The sequence below is a fragment of the Thamnophis elegans genome, chromosome 1 (assembly GCF_009769535.1).
Source record: "Thamnophis elegans isolate rThaEle1 chromosome 1, rThaEle1.pri, whole genome shotgun sequence".
In the NCBI taxonomy this organism is placed as follows: domain Eukaryota; kingdom Metazoa; phylum Chordata; class Lepidosauria; order Squamata; family Colubridae; genus Thamnophis; species Thamnophis elegans.
The window spans coordinates 111,044,968-111,071,617 of record NC_045541.1 but is presented as its reverse complement, the minus strand read 5'-3'; the positions used below and the strand labels follow the sequence as shown (position 1 = coordinate 111,071,617).

At 36.4% G+C, this 26,650-nt stretch overlaps 1 protein-coding gene across 10 annotated transcripts in view; it reads right to left on the bottom strand.

Moving 5' to 3' along the window:
• Window positions 1-26,650, bottom strand: part of GPHN (gephyrin) — a 231,627-nt gene that overhangs the window by 122,096 nt on the left and 82,881 nt on the right. For all 10 annotated transcript variants that reach the window (XM_032227446.1, XM_032227414.1, XM_032227482.1 and 7 more), the window contains one exon: window positions 6,568-6,660. In XM_032227446.1, coding sequence (XP_032083337.1) covers window positions 6,568-6,660 — 93 coding nt within the window. The remainder of the gene's footprint in view (window positions 1-6,567; window positions 6,661-26,650) is intronic.

Genomic DNA, 26,650 nt, shown 5'->3' with positions numbered 1-26,650 from the left:
AACCAGGCACTCTGCCATGAAAGGCTTATAGGTGATAACCAGGACCTTGAATTGCACCCAGAAGCCAAATGGTAACTAGTGCGGTTTATAGAGTGATTATGTCACACTGGCATAATGCTCATGTCACTGCATTCTGGATCAACTGCAGCTTCAGCCTTTCCTGAGGTGACTAGAGTGTGAATGACCATTTGAAGAATCTTTCGATCCAGAATAGGAAAGTAACTAAGTGAAGGCAAATGTCAAGAAGTATGTTTTGCCTTGTTATGTTTGCCGCCGGGCAAAATCTGTTCCAGATGGCTTGCTGCAGCCTCTGAATTCCCCTTTGCAACTTTCCGACACAGTGCCAATGGATTTTATTACTCTGAAAAAGAAGTATACTACCATCCTAGAAGTGGTTGATTTGTTTAAAAAAACAATTCATTTCATTCCTTGCAAGAGCCTCTGATCTGTTCAAAAAACATTACGAACAACTTTTTAGGACATGTGTTTAGGTACAAAGATCTAATCAATCATATGATCTCATATCATAGATCTCAATTTACCTCCAGATTTTGGAAGGGCCTTTCCCAAATATTAGATATAAAAATCCATTTGTCATTTACTCAACATCTAGCGATGAACAGATAGGCTGAATTACTGAATCATATGCAAGAACAGCATCCACAGAGTCTCTTTATCAACAAGACAATTGGGGCAAGTTGGTTGCCACATGTAGAATTTGCCTACAGAAACTTTGTAATCCTTACATTGGCATGTCTCTTTTTCAAGTGACTTATAGTTTGTACCCAAATGAAACTCTTGCATCTGAAGTTTTTCATAATCCAGACTTCTTGTGGGAAAGGCAAACTATACCGCATCTCTTAAAGAACAGCTAGATTTGGTAAAGTTTACATACAGGTGAATTGCAGATACAGACAAGAGAAGCCCAAGAGGGATTTGTTGTGGCTCTTTATGAAGTTTTTGATTGACTCTTCAGAAGCTGGACTCAAAATTTAATGGTTCGTTCCCAGTGATTCAGTATCTAAATTCCAACTGAGCTTTCATTTCAAATTGCCTGCATTGATGACAATTGATCCCATTTTGTATCAGTTATTGTTTCTGCTGGGACCATATCCCTGCAGTTTATGCCTGAATTTAACTTCACATCCTGCTGTTCTGTTTATGGGGATCGGTTTGGAATTTCCAGAATGTGTTTTCCCTGTTGTTGGCAATCTCAGACTGATCCGGTGGGGGTGGCAGAATAAGGACTTTGACCCCCTCTGTATATGTATGTATGTATTCATGCTTGCTTATTTATTTATTACCTATTCTTAGGAAGGGATTTATTTTATTTATGAAATTATAAACTGTTTTAGTTTAGGCCTAAGTGGAAGCAGCAACCTCAGCCTAAGCAATAAGAACAAGAAAATGCCCCAATATAGAACAAAATATATAATTATGGTAAAATAAAATTAATAGAAAATTCCCAGACATCGGGGGTTTTACAGTGAAATCTGAAAAGGCTTTTTGTAAAGTCAAGTTTTTATGAGCTGTTGGAAGGTCATAAGAATAGGAACTACTCTTGCCTTGGTGACCAATTTTTTTAGAGGACAAGATTCTCCAGAGAGAATGCCCCTCTTAAGTCTCCTTCTGTAGCAGCACTTGTTCAGTGAGGACATTCAGTGACATTGTGTGTCATCTATGGGATGACTTGTCCCATAGATAAGAAGTACTGAAGCCAGAAAACTTTACACATTAAAGTGCATTGCACTTTGAAAGTATCAGTAAATAGTACAATGCCCATAATATTGTCAAGTGAGTCTACTTATAAATAAGTAGGTCACTGTATTTGGCACAAATGAAAGCTTTCAAATTATTTTTAAAGCCCATCATAAGTACTGCATGAGTTACCATCACCAGAACATCCTGACCCAAACTTTAACTGGCTCACCATTTGTATCTGGTGAACAGTTATTGGTCAAGAAGAAAAGGATAAGTGAGGGATTCCAGATTTGTACCTGAGGTCTGTCAGGGAGGTACAGGTAAGGGAGACCCTTGAGAAGGTCTTTTGTATGAAGCTGAAAGAAAGTCTGAATAAGTAATTAGGAAATATCTTATTTGAAGATAAGCTCAATTCCTGCAACACAGGGAAATAAAATATTAGAATACTTGTTGTCAAAAACTTTTAATTGGGTACTCAGATTATTAAGACTACTGGAATAATGGGTCCATTTGGCTGGAAATGAATGGCAATGCAATATTTAGACTGCAACTAGAAAGTCTATGAAATCCTGTGAAAAGTAATTGGGAACATTATCCATGCTGTTAGTTGAAGATTTTATAGATAAGATGAATACTTGTTAGCTAAGGCTCTTGGGCTCATCTCATTAGCTTTGGAAAAAATATCTTATTTTGGACTACTTATTTAATTCCTCAATTAGTTAACATATGGAAACTTTTTTTAGGATTACAGCTTGAATCTTAGCAGAAGAATAATGTCTCGAAAAGCTTATAAAAAAAATAGCACCGCCTTCCTCAAACAAAAAATGTCATTTATAGAAAACCTTCCACCTAAATACCCCAAGGAGTCTGAAACTTTTTTGAATTTGATGCAATTATAGAGAAAAGGGATATCTTTCATAAATACATGAAAAAGCTAAAGAAGATAGTTTCCTGAAACAAGGTGTAATCAACTCAAAACAGATAAAAATGTACAAAGAAATAATGGATTTCCATGATGAAATAGCTCAAATGTAAAGCGTGCTACTCAGAAATAATGTAAGAATATCATTTTTAATGTAGAGCAAGAAAAAGACTCTAGTGCTCTTTATGAAAAAAACCCACTTTTACATGATATTTTTTCATTGTAATCTTAATCTAGAAAATGGATATGCATACTGTTTAGATTTTTACTGTGTTTCAAAATTAAATCTCAGCATATTTGTAGTTAGTTTTCGCTACTTAACATCCAAAGTGGTATTCTGTAGCGTTCATGAAACATCTTTTTGGGAAAATACTGCAATACAGATAATAATTTTTCCTTATCTACATCTCAAGTTAATATCCTTAAACCATTTAGTGTGGAACATCTTGCAGGAAGATGTAAAGAGATAAATCTTTTTTAAAAAAAATCTGGCAATGTTATGTTTAATTATTTATATAAAAGATTTATGGCCACCCATCTTATGAATCATGACTCAAGGAACTTAACAGTTATAGTAAAAACAGAAAAATAAAACAATCCAACAAACAAGAAATATTGTTGCCAAACCAACAATATCTATCCAACTATATAGTTTCCAGGCTCCAACCTTGCTATTTCAGTGCCTGAGGGAAAAGCCAGCTCTTAACAACTTTCTCTAAAACTAAGAGGTTTTAGGAAAACCTTAGAGGAAAATATCTATAGTATACATATAAGAGAAAAATATCTTTTATAAAATAGATAATTTAAAATTATAAATTGCTAGGATTGTATCAATAGCAATAGTATCTTCATATAGAGAAAATACTAACTGGTCTTCCACTGTCTGATTACATGATAAGCAAAAGCTTATCTGAAAACTTGGTGGAAGAGCCAAAGTAATAATTACCTGGATCTGAATCATAAGGTAGAGAATATTCACAAGGGGTTGTGACGTGGTAGAGAAGTTTTAAAAACTTGCCATGATTCAGAGTCAGCAGGAAAATATATGTAGTTATTGTGCTGAAGAATATTGTGGAGTTCTACGGCACAAATCCAGCAGGAATGTGATTTGGATACTTTGAAATTATAATAAGAACACCAGTCAGTTAACCTCTTGGCAAACAAAAACAAAACTAAAGTATCAAATATGTTAAGAAGCATCACCAAAGAGGGGTGTAAACTGGTCTCACTCACTTCACTCACTCACTTTGGCTCTGGAAGCCATCATAGATGAGAGAACAGAGACTAAGTCTTCACATATGAAATTATATTGAATTTGATTCTCTTGCACATGTTTTTAGACTTCTGATGACAAATGAAGAACATCTCTTCTTTATGTCTGATTATTATTGTATTAGAGTATTCCGAAATATTATTTCAAATGCTTTTTTGATTATCATAGAATTAGATAGCTCTTCCAAAAATGGAAGAAGCACTGGAGAAGACAAAAATGGATTGCTAGAGTAATGTCTTGGTTAAAAACGGAAATGGCTTGGAAAATGTTGCAACTGAATCATGAGGTAAGCCTTTGGAAAACCTTGAGCATGATATAAGTACTGATTGTGACGTTACTAAATGTATTACTGGTGTGGCTGCCTAGGAAGTTAAGAAAGCTCTCTAAAGATGAAAGAATAGTTTCTTTGGCTTGCTTAACCTAGATTTTAGATGTAATATCTGAAAAGACTAGTTCAAGCTGTGGAATATTGGGAATAATAATTTAAGCACTTTAAAAAACAAACAAACAAGAGAATAAATGTGATTATCCGATTCTGCATCAAATTCAATAAAATAACCCATAAATATTTGTTGATATTTAATACATAATAATTTTTAAAATTGTTTAAATAATATATTTATTAATAGAAGCAAAAAAGAAAAAAGCCAGTTTGAAAGGTAAAGATAAAATCATCAATATAACTAATCAATCAAAACTTTCTTTAAGGAAAAAAGCACATTAGAAGACATCAGTTCAGCGGCCTTTTATTCACTTTAGGTTTACAATATTGGGTATTTTAAAACATTTTCTACCAAAGCACATATACTTTTATTCATTCATTCAGTATGATACTTTAAATCCATCTTTCACCAGTAATCCTTTGATTCCACCTTTTTTATGAAAAGAATACTGCTTTGGAAAAAATAAAATAAAAAATGGAAAATTCTCAAATTTCTCTCCTACTTCACCTTTATTTTTGATATTATTTTTAGCATTGTAAATATTGCAGTTTACTTTGGGTATATGTTATTTATTTATTTATTTATTTATTTATTTATTTATTTATTTATTTATTTATTTATTCATTCATTCATTCAAATATTTGTGTGCTGCTGTATTCTAGAGATTCTAAGCAGTTTGCAATTATTATAAAACCAATGACTAAAATCTCCAAACCCAATAAAACAGCAAACCTAAGTTAATCAACATTTCAGTTTAAATAATAAACAGTTTTGTGGTATCTTTAAACCTAATCAAGTCTTTATTATAATTATATTATAAGAGGTTTGGTGGTAGTAAGAGTATCATTCTCTTACTCCTACAATTTTGAATAAATCTAAAATTATATCACTGGAGCAAACTATCACAAAAATCATTTGATCTGAGACTCTCTAAATACATAAAAATTATGTCTGTTTTATTTCCCATGGATACTTCCACGCTGTAATTTACAGAAATGTGAAGAGTGGTATCACCATCAAACGGGTATTCCATCTACCTCCACCCAACAGGACAACATCAGTCTATCTAACTTTAAGTGATTTCCTTATCCAAATATGTAGGGCATTACAATATATAATTTAACTTCATAGAAACCATTAAACAACAAATGATAGATGTGCTAAAGAAACATAATTTTGTCACAATATGCATTAAGAAGCATCTAGAATGGTAATATACATAAGAAATATTACTTTATGGACCATGCCAAATATCTCAAATGAAAAGAGCAGTTGATCATCATACCATAAATATTTCTAAACAATAATATTCTGGTATGAGAGCAGAGTTTGCAAAAATAAAGTGAACGGTACCAACCAAATTAAGACCACAAATAGGAAGGTGAGGAACTTGCCACAAGGATAGCAGGGTCCTGTTTATAATTCCCCCAAGACACACTCTAATCTTCCCAATCATCTCTAAATTTGAGGGTGATAAATTTTAAATTTATTACTTTTTAAGAGATACTAACTCTACACTCACACACAAGGTGGTCATAAAGTTATATAATTATGCAAAACATTTAATTATATATGTTGGCATTGCCTCATTGTCCCTGTCCCCCACCCAATAACAAATTGTCATTAAATTGTTATTCAGTTGCTCAATTGTGTCTGATTCTTCGCGACTCCATGGACCATAGCATACCTGGTGTCCCTGTCCTCCACTGTTTGCCCAAATTCATGTTCATTGCATCTGTATTAAATTACCCTTTTCTTTTAGTGTATAGGCTGGTAAAAGATTATAATAGGACGTTTGATTTGATTTGCCCTAAAGATTTGCAATATTTTCTACCCTGAAAATCACTACCTAAGAAAAATCTCCATGTCTGAATTAAGGGTATATGTTACAAAAGATAAACAGGAATACTGCAAAGTAGCCTAGAGACAAAATAGAAACCTGTTGATGGAGTCAAGTAAAATAAATTCTATGTTCTTCAGTTGTTTAATAAAGGTATGTTTATTTCTTTAAGAAACAGAATATTCATAGTACATCAAATATACAAGTTCCAAAGCATGTGTATGTATGTATGTATGTATGTATGTATGTATGTGTATGTATATGTATATATATATGTGTACGTATATGTATGTATATGTATATGTATATGTGTATAATATATATAAATATATATTATTAGTGTTTGAGAAATATTAATGGTTTAAAATAGGAAAATGAACTATCTCACCTCAGGTGTGACATCTCTTGGTGCAAATCCTGTTCCTCCAGTTGTTAAAATCAAGTTGAGTTCTTTTTCATCACACCAGTCTATCAGTGTCTCCTGAAAAATGCAAAACAAAATTAGCAGCTGCTCTTTTTCATAGAGTTTTATTTATTGGTTTAATTAATTTAGAAAATGTATTTGCCATCCATCTCATACCCAACAACTCTGGGCAGCAGAGTTTTGCAAAGTTCTCAGGCAGCATGATGCCATGACCCTTTAAAATTGTATTAGTTTGTGTGATACCCTTCTAAGAATGATTCTGATAGTTGCAAAATGAGCTGAGTGTACATGTCATTTTTACCAGCAGCTACCCAAATGCTATATTTTGGTGCTATATTTTCTTCCTGGTTCAGAAATGCCCCTGTCCCTAGCTGCATCATGTTACCAGTGTACTATAGCATGTTATTCTTTCATCCTGCCTTTCCCAGATGTTAAAGCTTCAGAGTTACTGGGTTCCCTATCCACCTCCGTTTCAATCTACATGGCTATGAAGAGATATAGATACCACATGCCAAGTCCTCCCATAGATGGGCTGTTAGAGTTATCACATTGGTTAATTCTAGCCTTGGGTGCATAATGCATATGCTAAGGAGATCCAATTTTGCCAAAATTGAAAAAATACAGTTCCCCAATTCACACCCTAAATAAAATCTCCACGATAAACAGCAATCAGAATTTATCTCTGCTTATTTATCTCCTTTTTATACAAACAATAGGAACCAGGATTTATGCCTCCTTTGTTATTTTTATATTGTCATTAGCACTGTACCACAAACAATGCAATATCTTGCTAATTACTTTTTGCAACAATTGTATCAAAAGCCATCTATGTGAAATTTTAGCAAGCTGGATGGGGCCTCAATTCACTATTGTCATCCGAAACAGTCTTCAAAAATAGGATACATATTGTACTGAAATATACAATATACAGTATATTAAGGGATAGAGTATGTGATACATTTTTGGTTATAAACAACATAAGCAAATATATATTGTTTGTGGTTTTAAACCAGGCATCCTCAAACTACGGCATGCAGGCCGGATACGGCACACCAATGCAAAGTATCCGGCCTGCGGAGTGGTGGGATGAAAAGGAACTGCCAGCTTGTAAAATAGTGCTTTAAAAGTCTTTAAAAGTGCTTTAAAAACAGCCTTTCCGATGTTTTTCACAGCCACGTGATCCAGGGCTGGTGGGTGAGAGGAAAGGGGGTGGTGCTGGCTTACAAAGCAGCTGTCAGCTTGTAAAGTAGTGTATTAAAAGTGTTTAAAAGTGCTTTAAAAACACAGCCATGTGGTCCAGGGCTGGTGGGTGAGTAGGGAAGGGGCTGCTGTTAAAGTAGCACTTTAAAAGTGGGTGTGTGTGGGACATGTCTCCACATCTCCTAGCTTTTTCAAAATCAGCTGAAGTTGGTTAACACTAACTCAAATGCAACCACACTATAATGCCTGAAGGAGAATTCACCCACTGCTTTGATTCTTCCCATATATAAAGTACATCCACCAAATTGGTTGCTGAACAATTTTGTAGATATTCATATGCGTATATATACACATGCACAAGTTTGGCAAAAAGCAAATCAGTTTGTGAATTCTCCTGGCTTAAAAGACCTTTAGCCCTGCAATCCCAAATAAGCAGGCCCACCCTTCCCATTGAATTAATAGTATATTTATATTGGTTACATTTTTTCTTCATTTTAAATATTGTGTTATTTCATGTTTTTTTGCACTACAAATGAAGATGTGTACAGTGTTCAAAGAAATTTGTTCATGTTTTTTTCAAACTATAGTCCGGCCCCCACAGTCTGAGGGACTGTTATCCCTCTTTAATTCACCATTGGGGTGTGTTTGTGTGTGTGTGTGTGTGTGTGTGTGTGTGTGTGTGTGTGTTGATTCTCGCCTTCTTCCTCCTGCTTCCAATGTCTCTCAATGCCCATCTTGGAGGTTTTAGTTGCAGTCTTAATTGGTGCAGTTCTCAGTCTGGTTTATTGTGTGGTCATCTGATCAGGAGTTATTCTGAAGGAAATCCTGTTTTTTTAAAATGGCCTATTTTAAGGAGCATGAAGCTGCTGTTGTAATTAAGTTAGGCAAGTGGCAAGAAAATTTGCACTCTTTTTCCCTTTGGGGGCGGTCTTAAGTAAATAGATTCCTTGGGTTGAGCAAGTATAGCAAGGAGAAAGGCAAAATGAACTGCTAAATTGGCCACACCACCCAGTCACATGACCACCTAGCCATGCCCACCCTGCCGGTCCGTCCCCCCAACAGTCTGAGGGATCGTGAATCCGTTCCCTGTTCAAAAACTTTGAGGACCCCTGTTACAAACAATAATTGTATCTTTAAATATGATTATAAATATTACTTTATTGTGTTAAAGGATGTGACAGAAGTTATATTCTTCTAAAATTCCAAAAAGAACTTATGGAGGTTGAAAATGTCCTGATAGCAACAGCCCATCCAAAACTATCAATCTCCTTTGACTGTATAATGGAGCTATTGCTAAATTCCCAAGAATATATTCCTTTGTTAGCTAGCGATATGAGCCAATGTTTCACAGATGGGTAAGCAGTTTAAAGCTCTTGGGAATTCATAAGCCAAAGTGATTAAACTAGAGTAATAAATATAGAATTTCTATAAGAATCAAATGAATTAGATTTGGAGGCAGCTAGGAAAGTTATAATGGCTCCAATCTGAGTACCAGTGACATATATTGATTGACCGAATGGATTGTGACCTTGATATTATCACTGTCTTTCAGCCCAATCTATCTCACAAGATTGTTGTTGTATAATAAAATTAAGGGAAATATCCATCCACCTTTAGGAACAAATTGGCATATAAACCACATTTCAGAGATGTTGAAGAATTTCTGAACAGCATATTGTAAGTATCTCAGAAAATATAATACCTTGGGCCAAAAAAAAGTGTATATGGCAGAATTTCATATTGTGATGGCATATGGGAATGACCTTGGGAGACAGAGAAAGGAGACACAACCAAGGGGATGGACAGATAAAAGGCAGCTGAACCCACAGTAGGATTGTGGGTGGGGCAAGGGGCTCAAAAGAGACCCTATTTGTTATGTTATGGAAGAAAGTCCTTGAGTGATGAGGGGAAGAGATGATGCCAAAATAATGATTAGACAGGACCTCCCAGTGCCTTAAAGTTCAGAGAAATTATCTTAGCAAGGACTACTTAATCAAGCTGTTAAAAGTGATGGTTGGAGATTTGTACTTTCAGACTTGCAAAATTCAGTTAAAGTAACCTTATAATAATGTACAATTAGCTCATCTAGTTGTATTTTTTATCTGGTGAATCTGGGAAGGCTGACATTACTTTCTTGGGCTTTAAAGGAGAAATGAAGGAAAGATGTACTTTCAGACTTGTAAGTTTCAGTTAATATAGCTTTATAATAAAGTACAATTAGCTCATCTACTCATTTTTTTCTGTCAGATCTACGTATCTTGTTAGGCTGACATATACAGAAGAGGAAAAACAATCAGGAACATTCTACTTTTTCTGAAACTGTAATATAAACCCCAAGTTTTCTTGTAAGTAACAATTCTGCACAGAGTAGAATAAGGATTAGTAAAAGCACAGAGGAAGGAAGGAATCATGCTATTCCCTCAGAGAACTGAGATCAATGGAAGAGCTAGTGTTCAGAAGTGGTGGGTTCTCCATCACTGGAGATTTTTAAGAAGAGACTGGACAGCCATTTATCTGAAATGGTATAGACAGGGTCTCCTGCTTCAACAGGGGAAGGGGGAGACAAAAATACCTCCAAGGTTCCTTTCAACTCTGTTATTCTGTTAATGGCAGAGTTAGAAAGATGTACTGGTATGAACTCCCTTTAAAGGCAAAAATGTAGGAAGGGAGTTCATATCACTACATCTTTCTATCTCTGCCATTATCAAAATAACAGAACTTCATTGTCTTCACTTTTCTTTCTTTGATGATCCATGGCTGTGAAGTTATTTTAGGGTGCTTAGAATTGAAGAAAGAGTTCCACCTCTGCTACTAATTAGGAAATGTATTATTTTGTTTATGTAACAGCTCAAATTTCTCTTTCATTTTCTTTTTCCAATACTTTACAAAATATTTTTATAAACTCTACCATTTACTATTATCTGTTTCCAACTTTCTCTATTATCTCTGTCCTTGATTAAGGTAGTCCTCAATTTACAACCATTCATTGTTTAGTGACCAATCAAAATTACAAGGTCACTAAACAAAGTGACTTATAACTGCTTTCACCCTTACAAGCATTGTAGCATCCCCATGGTCACATGATCAAAATTTGGACAGTTGGCAATTGGAATGTATTTATGATGGTTGAAGTGTCCTGGGATCATGTGATCATCTTTTGCAATCTTGACAAGCAATCTTGACAAGCAAAATCAACGGGGAATACAAATTCATTTAAAAACTGTATTAACTGTAGCGATTCACTTAACAACAGTGGCAAGAAAGCTCATAAAATGGGGCCAAATTCATTTAAAAACTGCCTTACTTAGCAATGGAAATTTTGGGCTCAATTGTGGTCACAAGTTGAGAACTATATATATATTTTCGCCAAAATTTAAAAAATTCAACCCAAAAGTCTGCTTTTGATGGGGGAAATGCTTTTTTTTTGGGGGGGGGGAGAAATGGTATTTACATGCACCTATGCTAGTCAGAATTTAAGGAAATGAAGCTTTGCCTAGGTTTGCTTAATAAACATATTCCAGTCAAGAGGCAGGCCATGTGTATTTTAATACTACTCTGCTTGTCTTATCTCTAGTGTAGATTATCTAATTGTAGCAACTGAATTCTCAAAATGTATTATCTGTCTTTTAAAAACTGAAAAGAATTTTCTTTTACTTTATTTCTGAATGAAACAATTTATAATTAAAGAAGTAACACAGCATAGTGCACAAATTAAATTTATTATGTAGTCTTCAAAAGCACCCCACAAGAGAATGCATTGCAATAGTCTAACACTGAAAGATGCTGATAAGTGCAGCCAGCCCTCTTCTGTCTAGGAAGGGCTAGACAAACATATTGGCCAAACTGCCTTTTGGTGGAGCAATGGAAAAACCAATTTTAGAAACAATAAAATAAGTATGATCCCTGCTTGGAATTAGGCATGTGCCACGGGGCTAGCTTATTTTTCCTTACCATCTTTTTCAGAGAAAAGAATATGAAAAAACAAATTTCATGCAAATTGAGAAGGGATTGTCAAATAGTTATTAAAAATTAATTGCAAACTTTTTATCACAAACTCTAAAATTACTATTGCTGAAATGAATGTGTAAAGCCTAAATTCATATTCTTTTTCTAGGTCAATTAACTGTTGTATAAAAACAAAAGCAAAAACTAGAACTATTTGCAAAATAAGTTGTGCGTTTCATTAGTGCAGTAATATAAAACAGATTATCATCAGCTATTCTGGAGATGGCCACTCCTTACATTAAAATACATATATATATACCTTATACAAGGTATAAGGTATATACCTTGGTTCAGAGACTACTGTATCAAACCAAACATCACAAATTTATACAAAGTTCATATCTCCTATTTGGAATTTGATTTTCACAAATTAAAACTTAAATAAATTAAAAGACTCCTCCTTGCCAGTTATTTTTCCCAGCAGGGTTGCAAGCATTTGATATACAGCCCTATGATTATTCCCAGAACATTTAGGGCTAAAACAGCAATTATAGATTACAATGCACAAAAATAGCTAGCTTGCTTTTAGTTGGTAACAATTTTTTTCTTGTAAATTTGAGATGTTATTTTTTTATTATTTCAATATTTTAAGGATATGAGAATGGCTTTGTTAGAACTAAGCAAAAGTCTATCATATCCAGCATTCTAATATCCCACATATCCAACTAGATGCCTAAAAGAATACTACTAGTTTATACCATGTAAAAGTAAAAAGTGGGGGTTTGTTGCTGTTATCTTATTCTACTGCACGAAAGGGAGTTGGAAGTAAATGCCTTTTCTCTCTTTTTTCTTTTTTCCCTACACTATTTCTTTTGTATTTTATATTATAAATTAATAAATACTACCGTGAATGAATAATCACCCCATCACACTCTGGTCTTTAACAATTTACATTTAGGTTCAAAATACTTTTGACACTGAGGAGACTCTGCAGCATCATAATAGAACCTGATCAGTGGGGGGCTCCTGTGGGTTTGCTTCGATTCTCCCGAACGGTAATTTTCTGAGCAGTTCAGTGAACTGGTTGTTGGAAGAAATCCTTTCTCACTTTACAGGGCTAATCCTGCAAGGAACATAGGAAGGGAAGATTCTTGTGTGCCTGTATTTGTAGACTAATCCTTATTTTAATTGCTGCCCCTGCTGCTTTAAAGTGTTTTCAAAAACTGCTTCTGGGTTAAGCTTTGTTACATTGTAACAGCCTTAATGGTTCTTGGCAGTATGCCCAGACTTTCTGCCTGTAGCTGAACTTCTTGGGAGTGTTCTCCCCCTGCCCTTGAGTTTTTTTGTGGTACTTTTATTCCTGGGGCTTGAACAGCTATTTACAGAAGGGTTGGCATAGCCATAAAAGAAATGGCTGAGAGACAGATGCAAGCTTGGCATTGTGTCTGATTTTTTTTACTGCCTTTCTGAGGGCAGATTTTTCCTTAAATCTAGATCAGTGGTTCCCAAATTTTTTCAGTCCACCACCCCCTTGGTGCTACAAACTGATCCTCAGTGCCCCCCACTCAGTGGTGGAATTCAATTTTTACTACTGGTTCTGTGGACGTGGCTTGGTGGGTGTGGCTGGGGGGTGTCATGTGACTGGGCAGTTTGCACGACGAAAGGAAGATAGTAACAATAAAATTCAAAACTGTAACAATTAATTGCACATTTATTCAAAATCCAATTTAAAACCTTTTTAGTTAATGATAATTCAACAAAATTGTTGAACATGATCCAGTGATACTAGGTTTTCAAAGTCTGATAGTCATTTATCAAGAACCTTAGTAACTAGTAACTTAGTAAACTCAGTAAAATTAAGTAACTACTTCACTGTTCAGTAAATTCTTAATGTGATGGATGGGCTTGAGGAAGTGATACCAGTTTCCCAATGTCTGGTTTTAAGTCACTTAGCAGGAGTCTTAAATCACCACGTTCAGTAATCTGGAGTCAATTTCGTTGCTTGGAGAGAAGTTGGATGACCACACTGAAGCCACGTTCCACCAAATATGATGTTGGAAATGCAACAAGTAGCTTCTTAACCACTGTCCATAGTGCAGGATAGCGATCAGAAATTTATTTCTGTAACCAAAACTCTTGGTACGACTTCTTAAACTTTGGCTTCAGCTCAATGTCATTTTGCAGTTCTATGAGTTGTTCCTCCACTACCCCATCTTCCTCAGTATCTGAAAATGGATTTATTACCAATTTGGAATGTCCATCAAAAGAAGATCCTGATATCGCTCAGACATATCTTTATGCAGCACGTCCAAATGGTCACAAAAAACTTGAAGATCATCATCTTGTACCCCACATTTCTCTTCTAGCTAAGACAAGCTCGAAAATTGGTATAGCTCGTGACGGCCTATATTGCGCTTGAATAGAGTTAACTTTGAAATAAACGTAGAGATGACAGATTTGGCCTTAATAAGATTGACCAATTTCCAACTGCAAATTTACTTCATTGAACTTTGCAAATAGTTCTGATAAATAAGCAATGTCATGCCTGATCTCTTTGAGTTCACCACTGAGCAAAGCATTCTTGTCTTCAAAAAACTCCACAACAGCATCAAAAAGATTGTAAAAGCGTCTCACACAGTTGCCTTTTGATAGCCAACAAACTTCTGTATGAAGCAGCAAATGATCAAAATCTTCATTACTCTCAACATAGAGCTCTCTGAATAGTCAATCATTGGGAGCATGTACTTTAATTTTGTTAACTGCAGTAATGAAAGTGTGTAATGACTTGTGCAAGCGATCACTGAGGTTTTTTCCAACCAGATGCTGGCGATAAATGACAGAGTGAATGGACATTTAGCACTGCTTTTTTCAAATAAGCAACGCACCCACGGTAGCGACCAGTCATTGATGATGCTCCATCAGTTGCACAAGCTATATGTTGGTAAGTGGAATTCCCTTGTCTTTGAAAAACTGCTCAACAACATGAAATATTGACTCCCCTTTAGTATCTGTTTTTAGTTTTCTCGCAAATAACAACTTCTGAGTCAAACTTTCATCTTTAATAAAGCGCACATAAGCAAGAAGCAAAGATTCATTGCCTGGCAAAGTTGATTCATCCAGCTGTAATGCAAAGTCTGTTGTCCGTAGTATGCTGCACAATACACCTTCCACATTCTCAGCCATTTCATCTATGCGTCTTTGCACTGAATTGTTGCTGAGAGGAATTGTCTTAATTATATCATGTGGTGACTTATATAAAACAATACTCAGAACCTCACTAATGGCTGATAGGATGAGTTCTTCACCAATAGTATGTGGCTTTCCAGACTTAGCAATCAGCAATGAAATGTTGTATGATGCACACAAACCATCAGTGTTTTGTTGGGAAGCATTGTAAAACATGCATGACAGTGTTGGGCGCTTTTGCAAGTTGTCACAAAGTGATTGAAAAAAAGTTAGGTTCTTGTCTGCCTTGTCAGGATGTGCCTTCTTCAAATGTTCATTCAGTCTGGAAGGCTTCATTGCCTCATTAGAAAATACTTTTTTACATAGTAGGCACCGTGGCAGCTGCTGGTTTGATGATGCTGGTATAAATCCATACTTCAGATATTCCACACTATATTGTCTACATTTCTTCTTTGATTTTTCTGCTTTTGCCATTTCTCCTCTGAAAATCAGAATACTTATAATATGTGTGTTCGCATCTGGCTTAAGGCTTTGCTAAATGAATAAATAAACCCTACCAACTCCCTGTCTGCTTTCTCTGTGTAAATAAACCAGGATGTTGCTCTTTACTCTGCAGCAAAGCAAGGATTCTGGAGCTTGATGTCTACAGGGAGATTCTCAGTCATCTAGGTCATGGTTGTCCCAAAGGTGCCTTTTCAAGAGGCAACTGGACTTGGTTTTTCTTTGAAGGTGTTTTGCTTCTCATCCAAGAAATGTCTTAAAAAAAAATCAGAAAGTCCAGTTGCCTCTTGAAAAAGCACCTTTGGGATTTTGAAGCATGATGAGATGACCAATTAAATAATGTTTTGTTTTACAAAGTCATTGTGGGCACATTGTTTGCATTGGTTAATTAAGAAAGCACCAACATTTGCTTGAATTATTTGATGAAATTATTGCATGGTACCTAGGGATTCCCAATATGGAAAGTGAGAATGGGAACATTTTAAAAGATCTATATGTTCTTGGGTTATAATTTTCACTAAAGAATCATGGGGATGGAAAGGGAAATATAGACAATGGAGTCCAATCCCTTCCTCAAGAGATTGGAAGCAAAGAATAACTCTAGCAAAATGTAGCCTTTTACCTCTTTGGGGAATTATTTTCTTTTTTTTATTATTATTGTAATTTTTTTCCCCCAATACAACTCATGCAGGTACATTACATTTTCCACACTTTTAACTTACATATTTGTGATTCCTTATAACTTCTTTAAGCTAAACATTTTAGTACAAATCAACGCATTGACATATATATCACTAATGCAGTTTCCTATCTCTTCCATTGACATAATTAACATCTTTTCATAAGTAAAGTTCAGTTGTCTCTCTCTCACCTCTCTTCCTCCTCTCTTCCCCTTCTCTCTCCCTCTTTCTCCTTTCCTCTCTTTCTCTTCCTTCCGCCTTCCCCCTTTCTCTCTGTATCTTCTTCCTACTCTCCTTTCTTACTCTCCCCTCTCTCCAACTTTCTCCCTCTCACTTTCTTTCTCCCTCCTCCCCTCTCTCACTTCTTTCCTCTTTCCCTCTCACTTCCTTCCTCCTTTTCTTCCTCTCTCTCTATATGACTTCCTCCCTTCCTCTCTCCTTCTCTTTCTCTCCCTCCCTCTCTGCCTCCCTCCTCCTCTCCTTGTAAAAAAAGAAATAGCTTGGCAAAAAAGAAAAACTTTTCCCCCTCCTTCTGGCTGCTCTGTTGCCCCCCTCTCCCGCCCTGGATTTTAAACTGAATGCTAGGCTCAGCTCTGCAAGGGACAGCCCAGACGGAGGGAAATAGCTTGGGAAAAGAATAGATACCTTGGCTGGGGCATGGGAGAGGTAGTTAGAATAGAAGCAAAGGAAGACTCACCGGCACAGATCTGCTGGGCTGCGTGGTTGAGATAAGTAAGGGAACCAGGGAGCAGCAGCAGCACCTGTGCCTCTAGGCAGGCAAGGTACGAAAAGGAGTGAGTGGGAGGGACAGGAGGCGAGGGTGGAGCCAGTCAGTGGTGCATTTTACCGGTTCTCCAAACTGCCCATAATTTGTCCTACCGTTCAGGAGAACCGGTCAGAACTGGCTGAATTTCACCCCTGCCGGAAGTGCTCAGCTGACTGGCGGCCAACAGAGCCCCAGGCAGAATTGCGTCCTGTGAGGGGGGCACCTCCAGCACTCCTCTGCCACCTCCCTTGCCTCTTAGTGCCCGCTGCTGCCCCCCTTGCCTTAGAGTCCCCCTGCCGCTCCCCTTGCCCCTTAGCGCCCCCCTAAGTCATCCCACTGTCCCCCAGGGGGCGGTACCCCCCACTTTGGCAACCACTGATCTAGATGATTACCTTAGGACATGATGGCGATCCTTTTAGGCACTGAGTGCCCAAACCATGCATGCATGCCCAAACGGAAAGATGCTCATGTGCACAAATATGCACATGCAGAGACATGCATGTACACATGCAGAGACATGCACATGCACATACATGCTGAAACACACACATGTGCAGACATGTGCAAATGTGTGTATGTGAGGACATGCGCATATGCGCAGCAGAGCCCCGAAGACCAGCTAGCTGCCAGGAGGCGGTCATCCCAATAACAGCAGCGTGGCAAGAGGTAAGATCTTTTTTGTTTCATGAGCTTCTGTTTCCTTGTTTGCAGGGAAACAGAAGCTCATGAAAGAAATGTCACACAGATCTGAGCTCGGGCAACAGCACATGTGCCAGCAGAGAGGGTTCTGTGTGCCACCTCTGGCACCCATGCCATAAGTTGGCCATCAAGCCTTAGGAATATCTTGTGGAGTGAGACCAGCTGGTATCTTTAAGTGGTGCAAATGGATCTAATGATTGCTTCTCCTAGGTGCTTTGTCAGTTCACTGAGCACAGGAATCTCTTGTCTATGGGGATTCTTCAGTCATCCAGGTCATGGTTGTCCCAAAGGTGCTTTTTTCAAGTGGCAACTGGACTTTCTTGGCTCTTGAAAAAGCACCTTTAGGAGTCTCTTGCATTGCTTCAGAGTGGCCAAGCTACATGATTGCTCACTGATAATAAGTGGATCCTCCTTTGAATTTTTTATAGCCTGCTCTCATGATAATATGGCATAGTAACATGGCACTAATTGTAGAAAGTTACACACCCCCTCCTAGGAGAATGAAATATTTTGAGAAAATTAAAAAGGAACAATATATTTCCCTGGATGAGAAATAGAGAAAAATGTTTTCTCAGAGGGAGGAGCCATCACCTTCCTTAATAGCCCACAGCAGATGTCAGCACTTAGATAGGCAAAAATTCCCTGCAGGAAGGTCTGAACAAAAACAGAATGGAATTAGCCCAAAATGTTAATTTGTCTCTTTAGCTTGGCATTTTGTAGCCCAAACATGCCCACCCACTTTCTGGGGAGCTTAAACGACTTTTCTGCTAAGGGTTTCACTTTATGAGCAAGAGTTGCCTGTATTTTAACTATTTTAATTCCTCAATGTACTCTGGTGCCTGATTTGTAACTCTGGGTTGCAGGTATTGCTGAGGAAAAGGAAGGTATTCAAACAGAATGGTTTAGCTTTCCATGACAGCTGTGGCTCATTGATCTTCAGTGTGTATCCCCCCATTTCTAATCTACTGATTGGCATTTATGCCAGCTGAGTTCAGCCTTTTTTAAAGCCATTTTTCGCCCTCCCCAGGCTCCAGAGGCTTTATAGGAGCCTAGGGAGGGCAAAAACAGCCTCCCCCTCCCCCCGGAGGCCCTCTGGAGGCTTCAGGAGCTTTCCTGAAGCATCCGTAGCGCAAAAAACCCGCCCCTATGGGCAAACTGGAAATTCAGGAACAGACTTCCAGTTTGCTCGTAGGGCCAGTTTAAGCCTTCTGGAGCCTTTAGGGACCTTCCGGAGGTTTCCCTGAAGGCTCCAGAGGACAAAAAACAATCCAACAGACAAGCCAGAAGTCACACAGGGCCATACAGGGCCTCAGGGGTGAGGTTGTTTTTGCCCTCCCCAGGCTCCTATAAAGCCTCTGGAGCCTGGGGAGGGTGAAAAAAGCATGCAAAAAAAGGGGGGGGGGAGCGCCTGTCATGCGCCTGGGGTATATCACGCATTGCATTATGGATGCAGCACACCTGTGCATGACCCCCCGTGCTCCCTCTGCTTATGGCACGCAAACCAAAAATGGTTCACCATAGCTGGCCTAGAGTAAACCAGAGGCATTCATTATACTATAATCAGACTGCTACCTAAAAATCTCTGTCCCGTAGATCTATCAAATAAGGGAAGCAAGAGTAAAACATTTAAGTAGTATTTTGTGACACAAATGTAGTTTTCAGATCTTGCTCCCATCCTCATAAAACGTAGGGATGATGAAATAAAACTGAGTAAAAGTTGAATCCTCAGATCCCAGGTAGAAGTTATTTTATCACACACTTGAGCAACAAAGTCTGCATCTCGTTTAGTATGACTGACTTCTCTGACAGACTTATTCCTTATAGATCTGCCAGATATCTAAACCAAATTATTGTTGCCAAATTAAAGAAGTAGAAAATGCTTCCACCAGTAGAGGCGACACCATATAAAAGTATCCCATTTAAACTCAGACTTTACTCATGTTTTAAATAAGCCAGTAAATAACATGTTTTATTATATGGACCATTTTGGGTCAATACTCATCATGAGCTGTTAACTTCATGCCTAATTAAATATCCTGGTCATTCTAATCAATTTTAATTAACATTTTTTACTTTCAGACTCAAATGATTCAATTTCCTGAAGTGTGGCCAATTTTTTTCATGAAATAAATAGGTAAGACGCAGTTTGCTCATCTGTTTACCTAATTGGCTAATTCATATCACTTTTATGTATGTAATATGTTTTATGCACTGATCATAGCAAAGATTATTCTTTTGTGGGAGGCTGAAAAAATCACCACAGCTATCTTTGTGAAAAATTCTTTAGCCTGAGGAATTAATGAATTAGATGAAGAAATATTAATGGTGTATCAGAAGATTGACAATTATTTGCCACATTCAGTTACTGAAATACACAAGTTGGAATATTAATAGCATTAGAGTCACAGGTCTATCAATGGTACCAACAATATTTCAAATCATTCTCAAATTATCTGTTGTTTTCTTCATTTTCTGAAATTTGCCAACTATCTTATTACTAAAAACCTTTCCCTCACCACTGGAAAGAAGATCTTGTGGTTACAGTTTTACTAAGCCACTTTCATAATTCATGAAGTAGGACAGCCATGAAGTACTTCCTGAATAAGTAAGCAGCCATGTCTTTTTATAGTTTTGTACAGTTGATTCCGAAGCTGATCCTAGCTGTCTTTGCATCAGTGTAACATGCATATTGCAATAGTTTCTGAATGAACTGTATATGTCTAGAAAAAGATGATGCTGTTTTAATGAGTCAGAGAATCAAGAAGTGCTTCATATACACTCTTCCACTCATTTCAAAGGATTTGCAGAGCCCTATTCCTTGCCATTGTATGGCTGATCTATGAGCACCTATTATCCTGTATTAGGGTTCATTTAATAAATCAAGTGGGATAAAACAGTACAGAATCTAAAGCCACTAAAGTGTATTTATACTAGACAATAGGATAATGAAGTCTATATGTATGGTAACTTACAGTGACAAATATATTGGTGGTTTTTTTTTAAAGTATCAGCAATAAAGTGCTAATAGGTTCAGCAATAAGTCAGGAATTCCACAAAACTATGAAAGATTTGGAGACAAACACCAGTGTCAGATTGTCAGAAAGTTGTTTCAGAGCTCTGATGCTTTCAGGCAGACATTTAAATGCTGGAACCGCCTGGCCTCCACCTAAATATAATTGATGCTGAACAGAACTAAGTACAGAAAATGAGGTGTTAACGATAACTTTATATTTTCTGCCTTCTGATATTTGATACTTTAAGAAGTCAAATATCCTCCTTGTGAGAAAAAGTCATCTGGAGCAGATGTGGCTGGTCTCCTGTCCTCTCCTTATCTAGAGAGGTATCAAAAAACTGGTTTGCTAACTGGTTCTTTAGACAGTTGATGGTTCCACATTTTCAGAGACCACTTCACTTTGCCATACCTACTCTAGAAGCCTCAGAATACATTAACTTGTAATTAAACTATAATGTTAATCTATTTTTGCATTAAAATAAATATGTGAATGTAAACCAAAGCACTTTTTCTTACACTTTTTGTAGCACCCATATAAGCAACTACCTCAGAATTTAAAACTGAACACAACTTCAACTTTTAATTTCCCTCATTTTTTATGATTATGAAAAGAGAAAATCCTTTTCCAGAAAAGAATTGGCATTATTGTTGTAATTATTATCAGTACTGTAGTCCTTCAAAGTATCTCCTGTTTCACAAGTCTATTACACAAATCTCCAAAGCCTGTATGTATGGTAAAAAATAACGTTTATATATTAATTTTGTTTTTAAAAAGTTCAAATATGATTATGTTTTTAAAAAAGTTCAAATATGATTATGTTTTTTAAAAAGTTCAAATATGATTATGTTTTTAAAAAAGTTCAAATATGATTATGTAAATGGCTTAATGACAAACTAGTTCCTATCTGGTTCTTCCCACTCTCAACTATCACCTAATTGCATCTATTTTATTAGACTACAGCAGAAAGAAGTATTGAGAGAGAGCTATAACCTGGTAGGTTTTTTGGCTCTCATCTCGAATTGTTTCCACTGTGGGTGCTGAGGTTATCTTCTTTTCTTCACATCTTTTTTTTCTTTGCTTCTTTTATATTGTGAAACAGAGAGAAAGAAGAAAATTACATTTGTTGATCTTTACAGAAGTTGCTTTGGAATACTCCCAGCTTTATATAAATAAGCATAAATAATTATACACATTTGTTTTTAATTAGTTATACCATTTATGTTTTATTTATAAATATTCATTTACCTTGGGTGACATATTTGGCCCAGTCAAATGTAAAAAGACACAGTTAAACAAGACTTCTGCAGCTATTAGACTGATTAATTTGATTGAATGCCAAATGATTATGGGTTTGTCAATTGGACATAATCCTAATCAGATATAAAATTATTTGAATGATTTCATTAACATATTTAATTCAATAAAAAGTTAAACCATAGACTAATGAGGAAGCTGCAGTTATTTCATTATTTGACAGAATGGAATGAAAACAACAGGGATGGTAAACCCTTTGGAATATGTTGACCCTGCAAAGTCTTGATTTATTAAAAGAAAACTGTTAAAGGGATTCAAGGATTTTATGGCAGTACATTTTGAAATATTGCCTCTATATCATTTTGAGGACAGGAATAGCAAAAGCAAGATAAAAGACAGTACAGCAGCCTTGAAATTGTCCAGAAATGACTATATAACTAATACTCAAAATGCCTTATACTAACATTAAAGCAAGTACTGAAGTTTCTTGAAGAAGTGGGAAGTTATTAAAATTACTCTGATTATTATGTTTTCTGGGCTGATATATCTCTTAGTAAAACCCACTTATAGATTATTTGGGGAATATGCTCTGAAACATTTTTATATACTACTGTTTTATAATGTTATGCATACAGTTGTAGTATTTTATAGCATAATATAGTATTTTGTGTGTATTCATTGTGATATTATAAAAGACTGAGTTGGAGAAGTGGGAATCAGCATTTCTCCCATTAGTTATTGTATGTATTTTATTTATGTACAATTTATTTAGGTTTGACACACCTTCCCCAATCTCAACACTAGGGAGAGAATGGATAAATTTGGTCTCAAACAGGGGTGTCAAACTCGTGGCCTGCGGGCTGGATGCATCACACACTGGCCATGCCCACCCCTATTTTAACGAAGAGGAAAAAGTTGTGATATGTCACGTGACAACAACTTGACACTGTGAGTTTGACACCGCTGGTCTAGAACTTAGAATGCAGCTAGCTAGCTAAATAAAAATATTTTTTTCTGTTCTGCAGAGGCAAATGTTCTCTATATACATAACTTCTGTCTTGTCTGCAATAAAGTAGCTTGTTTACCTACATTCTGTCTGTGAATTTCTGCTGGAAACAAATTATGAATACTGGGTTCAGTGTCTAGAGACTTGGAATTTAGTATAAAACCTGAAAGAGATAAACAAATATCTGCATAATATATGCTAATATATGCAATAGCCTAACAACAAACAAACTATTTCAGATCTGTACAATGAATCACTCTGAACCTCTTTTACTTTCACTCTGCAAGTGAACATAGTCACACAAATTCTACAAGAAAAATAAGATCTCAACAGAAGAGCAGTACTTCCTCAAACAGTCCGAGAGATAGGTTTTATGAAGTGACAAATTCTCTGGCCAGTTACTCATGTCAGTATTATGCTGTCCATCACTCTTCCTCCTCCTCCTCTTCCTCAGCTTTGCTGATATTGGATTGAAAGCTGCAGCAGTGTTTGAGAGTCTGCAAACTCTGCAGGAAGTCCAGTTTTCAAAGTACCTGAATTTCTCCAAACTGACTTAGAAGCACACATTTCAATTAAGTCAGATCTCCTTGAAATTGAATCAGACATTTGAAGTTTTATATGGTACATTAAATGACACCTAAATACAAATGATACATCTTTATGATTTCTTATGTGGTCACTCATAAGAGTCTGTACACCTCTCAATTTAAATCAAGTCATACAGCTAGCCTACTGTCTTTTCACAAACTGCAGAAGGATACAGTTGGAAGGAGTCATTTAGGCCACTAAATCCATCCTCCTCCTCTGTACAGAAACCCAAATTAAAACATCTTTGACAGGTAGCTTTATATCCTTCTGAACACACTCACTGAAGAATAGCTGATCACGTCAGTATTCAGTATTCTCCTGCTCTCCTGACAATTTTTTCTTCACAATCTGAAACTACCTTCCTGTAATATTAAATCCATTATTTCATGTCTTGCATTCTGGAATGATAGAAAATAGTCTTTACTTTTCTTATATTTAGGACCTTTTCAGTTACTTGAAGATGGCTTTTGTAACCACTCTCAGCCTCTTCAAAGTATTCCCGATTCCATCAATATATCTTCACCAGTCTTCTTTTAATTCTATAATTACTCTCACTGTTTTTCCTCTTTCAAAGATATGCCACTTGATTTTAATTTGTGATACTCCAAATTTGACACAATTATTTGATGTGATGTAAGAATACATCACAATAGAAGTATTATGCAGGACATAAATATTGCACATATTAGTGAATAATAGAATATATACAGCATAATAAATCAAAGTTCTGACACAGATTCCTGACTGAAATACTTGTTTTTGTTGAAAGAACTACCTGAATTTCAAAGCAAAATCCAGGGATTCTTTCCCATGAACCTTTCCTAGTTTCTTGGGAAAATTTTAGCTGTTTAAAAGAGATGTCGGGGAGATAGAAAATACCTACTTTTTCCTGCTCCGATAAAGGAGCTTTTTGCTTCATGTCCATAGAGATGTGCTTTAATATAAAGAGTTCAAATCTCTTAAATTCAGCAAAAGGGAAGTATTGGGACATCTGCCTTTATGTGAAAGCAGTCATGGTTTCCCCAATGCTAATTCTGCTTGAGATGAAGAAATGTGTATTCCTAGTCTGGTAAGTAGGCTGTCATTCTTGTGAATGCAGGCTGGCATCACAATAATTGCATTTAAATGAGTCCACACTTTCCAGTGATTCAGAAGGCTTATTGCTGCTTTCTATCAGCTTCATTTTAGGTCTCTGTCATGGGCAATCATAGAGAACTACAACAAATAGACTAAAACAGCTCAGTTTTCACAGACACAGAAAATAGTTTTAAAGACATCAAAATAGGTGGACTAAAACTGAGTATACACTGGAATAACTAATGGGAAAATGATTTGAAAATAATTCCAGGACAGTAAAAAAAAATCACCAATAGTATAATTAACCTTGAATAATATTGATAATTCTAATAATAACAATGTAATAATGATCAGAATACCAGCAGTAGTTTAAATTTAAATGGTTAGGATTTGGAAATAAAATGTTGCCTACGTTTTGTACTTTCCTTTCCTGTTTTTACTTAGATATAATAATGAACTAAATACGGAGTAAAAATATATATATTAAGCATATCTTTACCATGTTAATTTCTGACAATACAATCACTGTCTCAATTCAAAACACTAACCAGGGCCACAAATGAAGTAAAATAGCTGCATGTGTACATGATGGCAGCGACAAATGGAAAAAGCTTTCAGAGCAATTGCATTAACCCTTCAAGAAAATGCAATTGCTTTACTACTTCAATGAGGAGTGCTTCACTCATGTCAACAGATGTTGCAAAGCCCTAATTTAAAATGCTTTTGCACAAATCTAAAACCCCGTTGTGGAGGAAGCATCAAGTATGGCTGCTTGGATACATGTCCAAATTAAAAGGTCAGAAGTAAAGTAAGAACTAAATAGCATGTATACATGAAAGTGGACAAAGGGAAATTCATATAGAAGCTCTTAACCAAACTTCACCCCTAGTTTGGTTCTGAAATTAGTATAGTTATTATTTTATGTGGTAACCAAAATGAATAATTTCAACTATTGCTGTGGTGTTGGGCAGGAAGTGTAAACTTGATTATGATTGCCAATGCTCCCTGCCAGCGTCTCACAAGTAAGGTCTGCGCTTATGGGAAACTGGCAGGGTAGGTTGCAAGTTGCTTGGGAAAGTCTCCAACCTGTGCTGTATCTCTTGTACATACTCTTATTGACCTGCAGCACATCCCTTGTACACCCTTCCCAATCTCCACAGTTCAACCCTGTACATTCTTCTTAACCCATGTCTTTCCTGACTCACATGAAACCACTCATGCACTCCCATCTACTCTTCGTGACCCGTATCATTCCTATCTGCTTTTTATGAGCAGCATCTCTTGTGCCTCCTTCTTGACCTCTGTGGGACCTGTGTACCGTCCCAGACTTGTGTATCACTTTTTGTGAACCCCTCACATAAGTCAATGGGGAAGCTGGAAGAAAGTCTAAACTATGGTTGCTGATGCTCCCTCCCAGATTCCCATAAGCAAAGTCAGCTTATGGGGAAGCCAGCAGAAAGTTGCAACTCTAAGGCCAGTAGGCACATAAATGGCTGCTGCTCGGTTGAGGAGGGAAGGAGGAAGGCAGAAAGGAAGGGAGTAAGGAACAGGAAGGGATGGAAGGAAGGAAGATTTCCAATGGCCCCTGTCAGCTTCTCACAAATAAAATCAATGTGGAAGATAGCAGGAAGTCAGAAATCACTTCTGCTCCCATTGATATTTTTTTACTCACCCATGGTCATTTTGTTTCTCTGTTTAGGTAATGAAATATCTCTGAAACAATGACCATGACTGTCTACTAGAGACATAAAATTATACTAGTCATATTCTTTTACATATTTAAGAGCTCTAATAGGTTAATTTGGTGAGTCATTACAAGTTCTTCCATCCAGGAAAGTGTATCTTCCTGCAAACAATACTCATGAAAAAAATCTGGAATAAATTATTTGAATTGCTAATTTTTGCATCTCATTAAGTTGCTCCCATATAATTCCTGTAGGGTGAATCCATGCCTTTAAAACTTTTTTTACGAAGTGCAAATTATCCTCCTGGAACATCACAGGTTTCAAAATACATGCTTTTCAAAGTGAATGGAAGCAATTGGATGTAAAAAAAAACACAATTCTACATCCAGTCTGAATGGATGTTTTCTATATTTAATGAAGCAAAGTTAACATTAGAAATTATTATA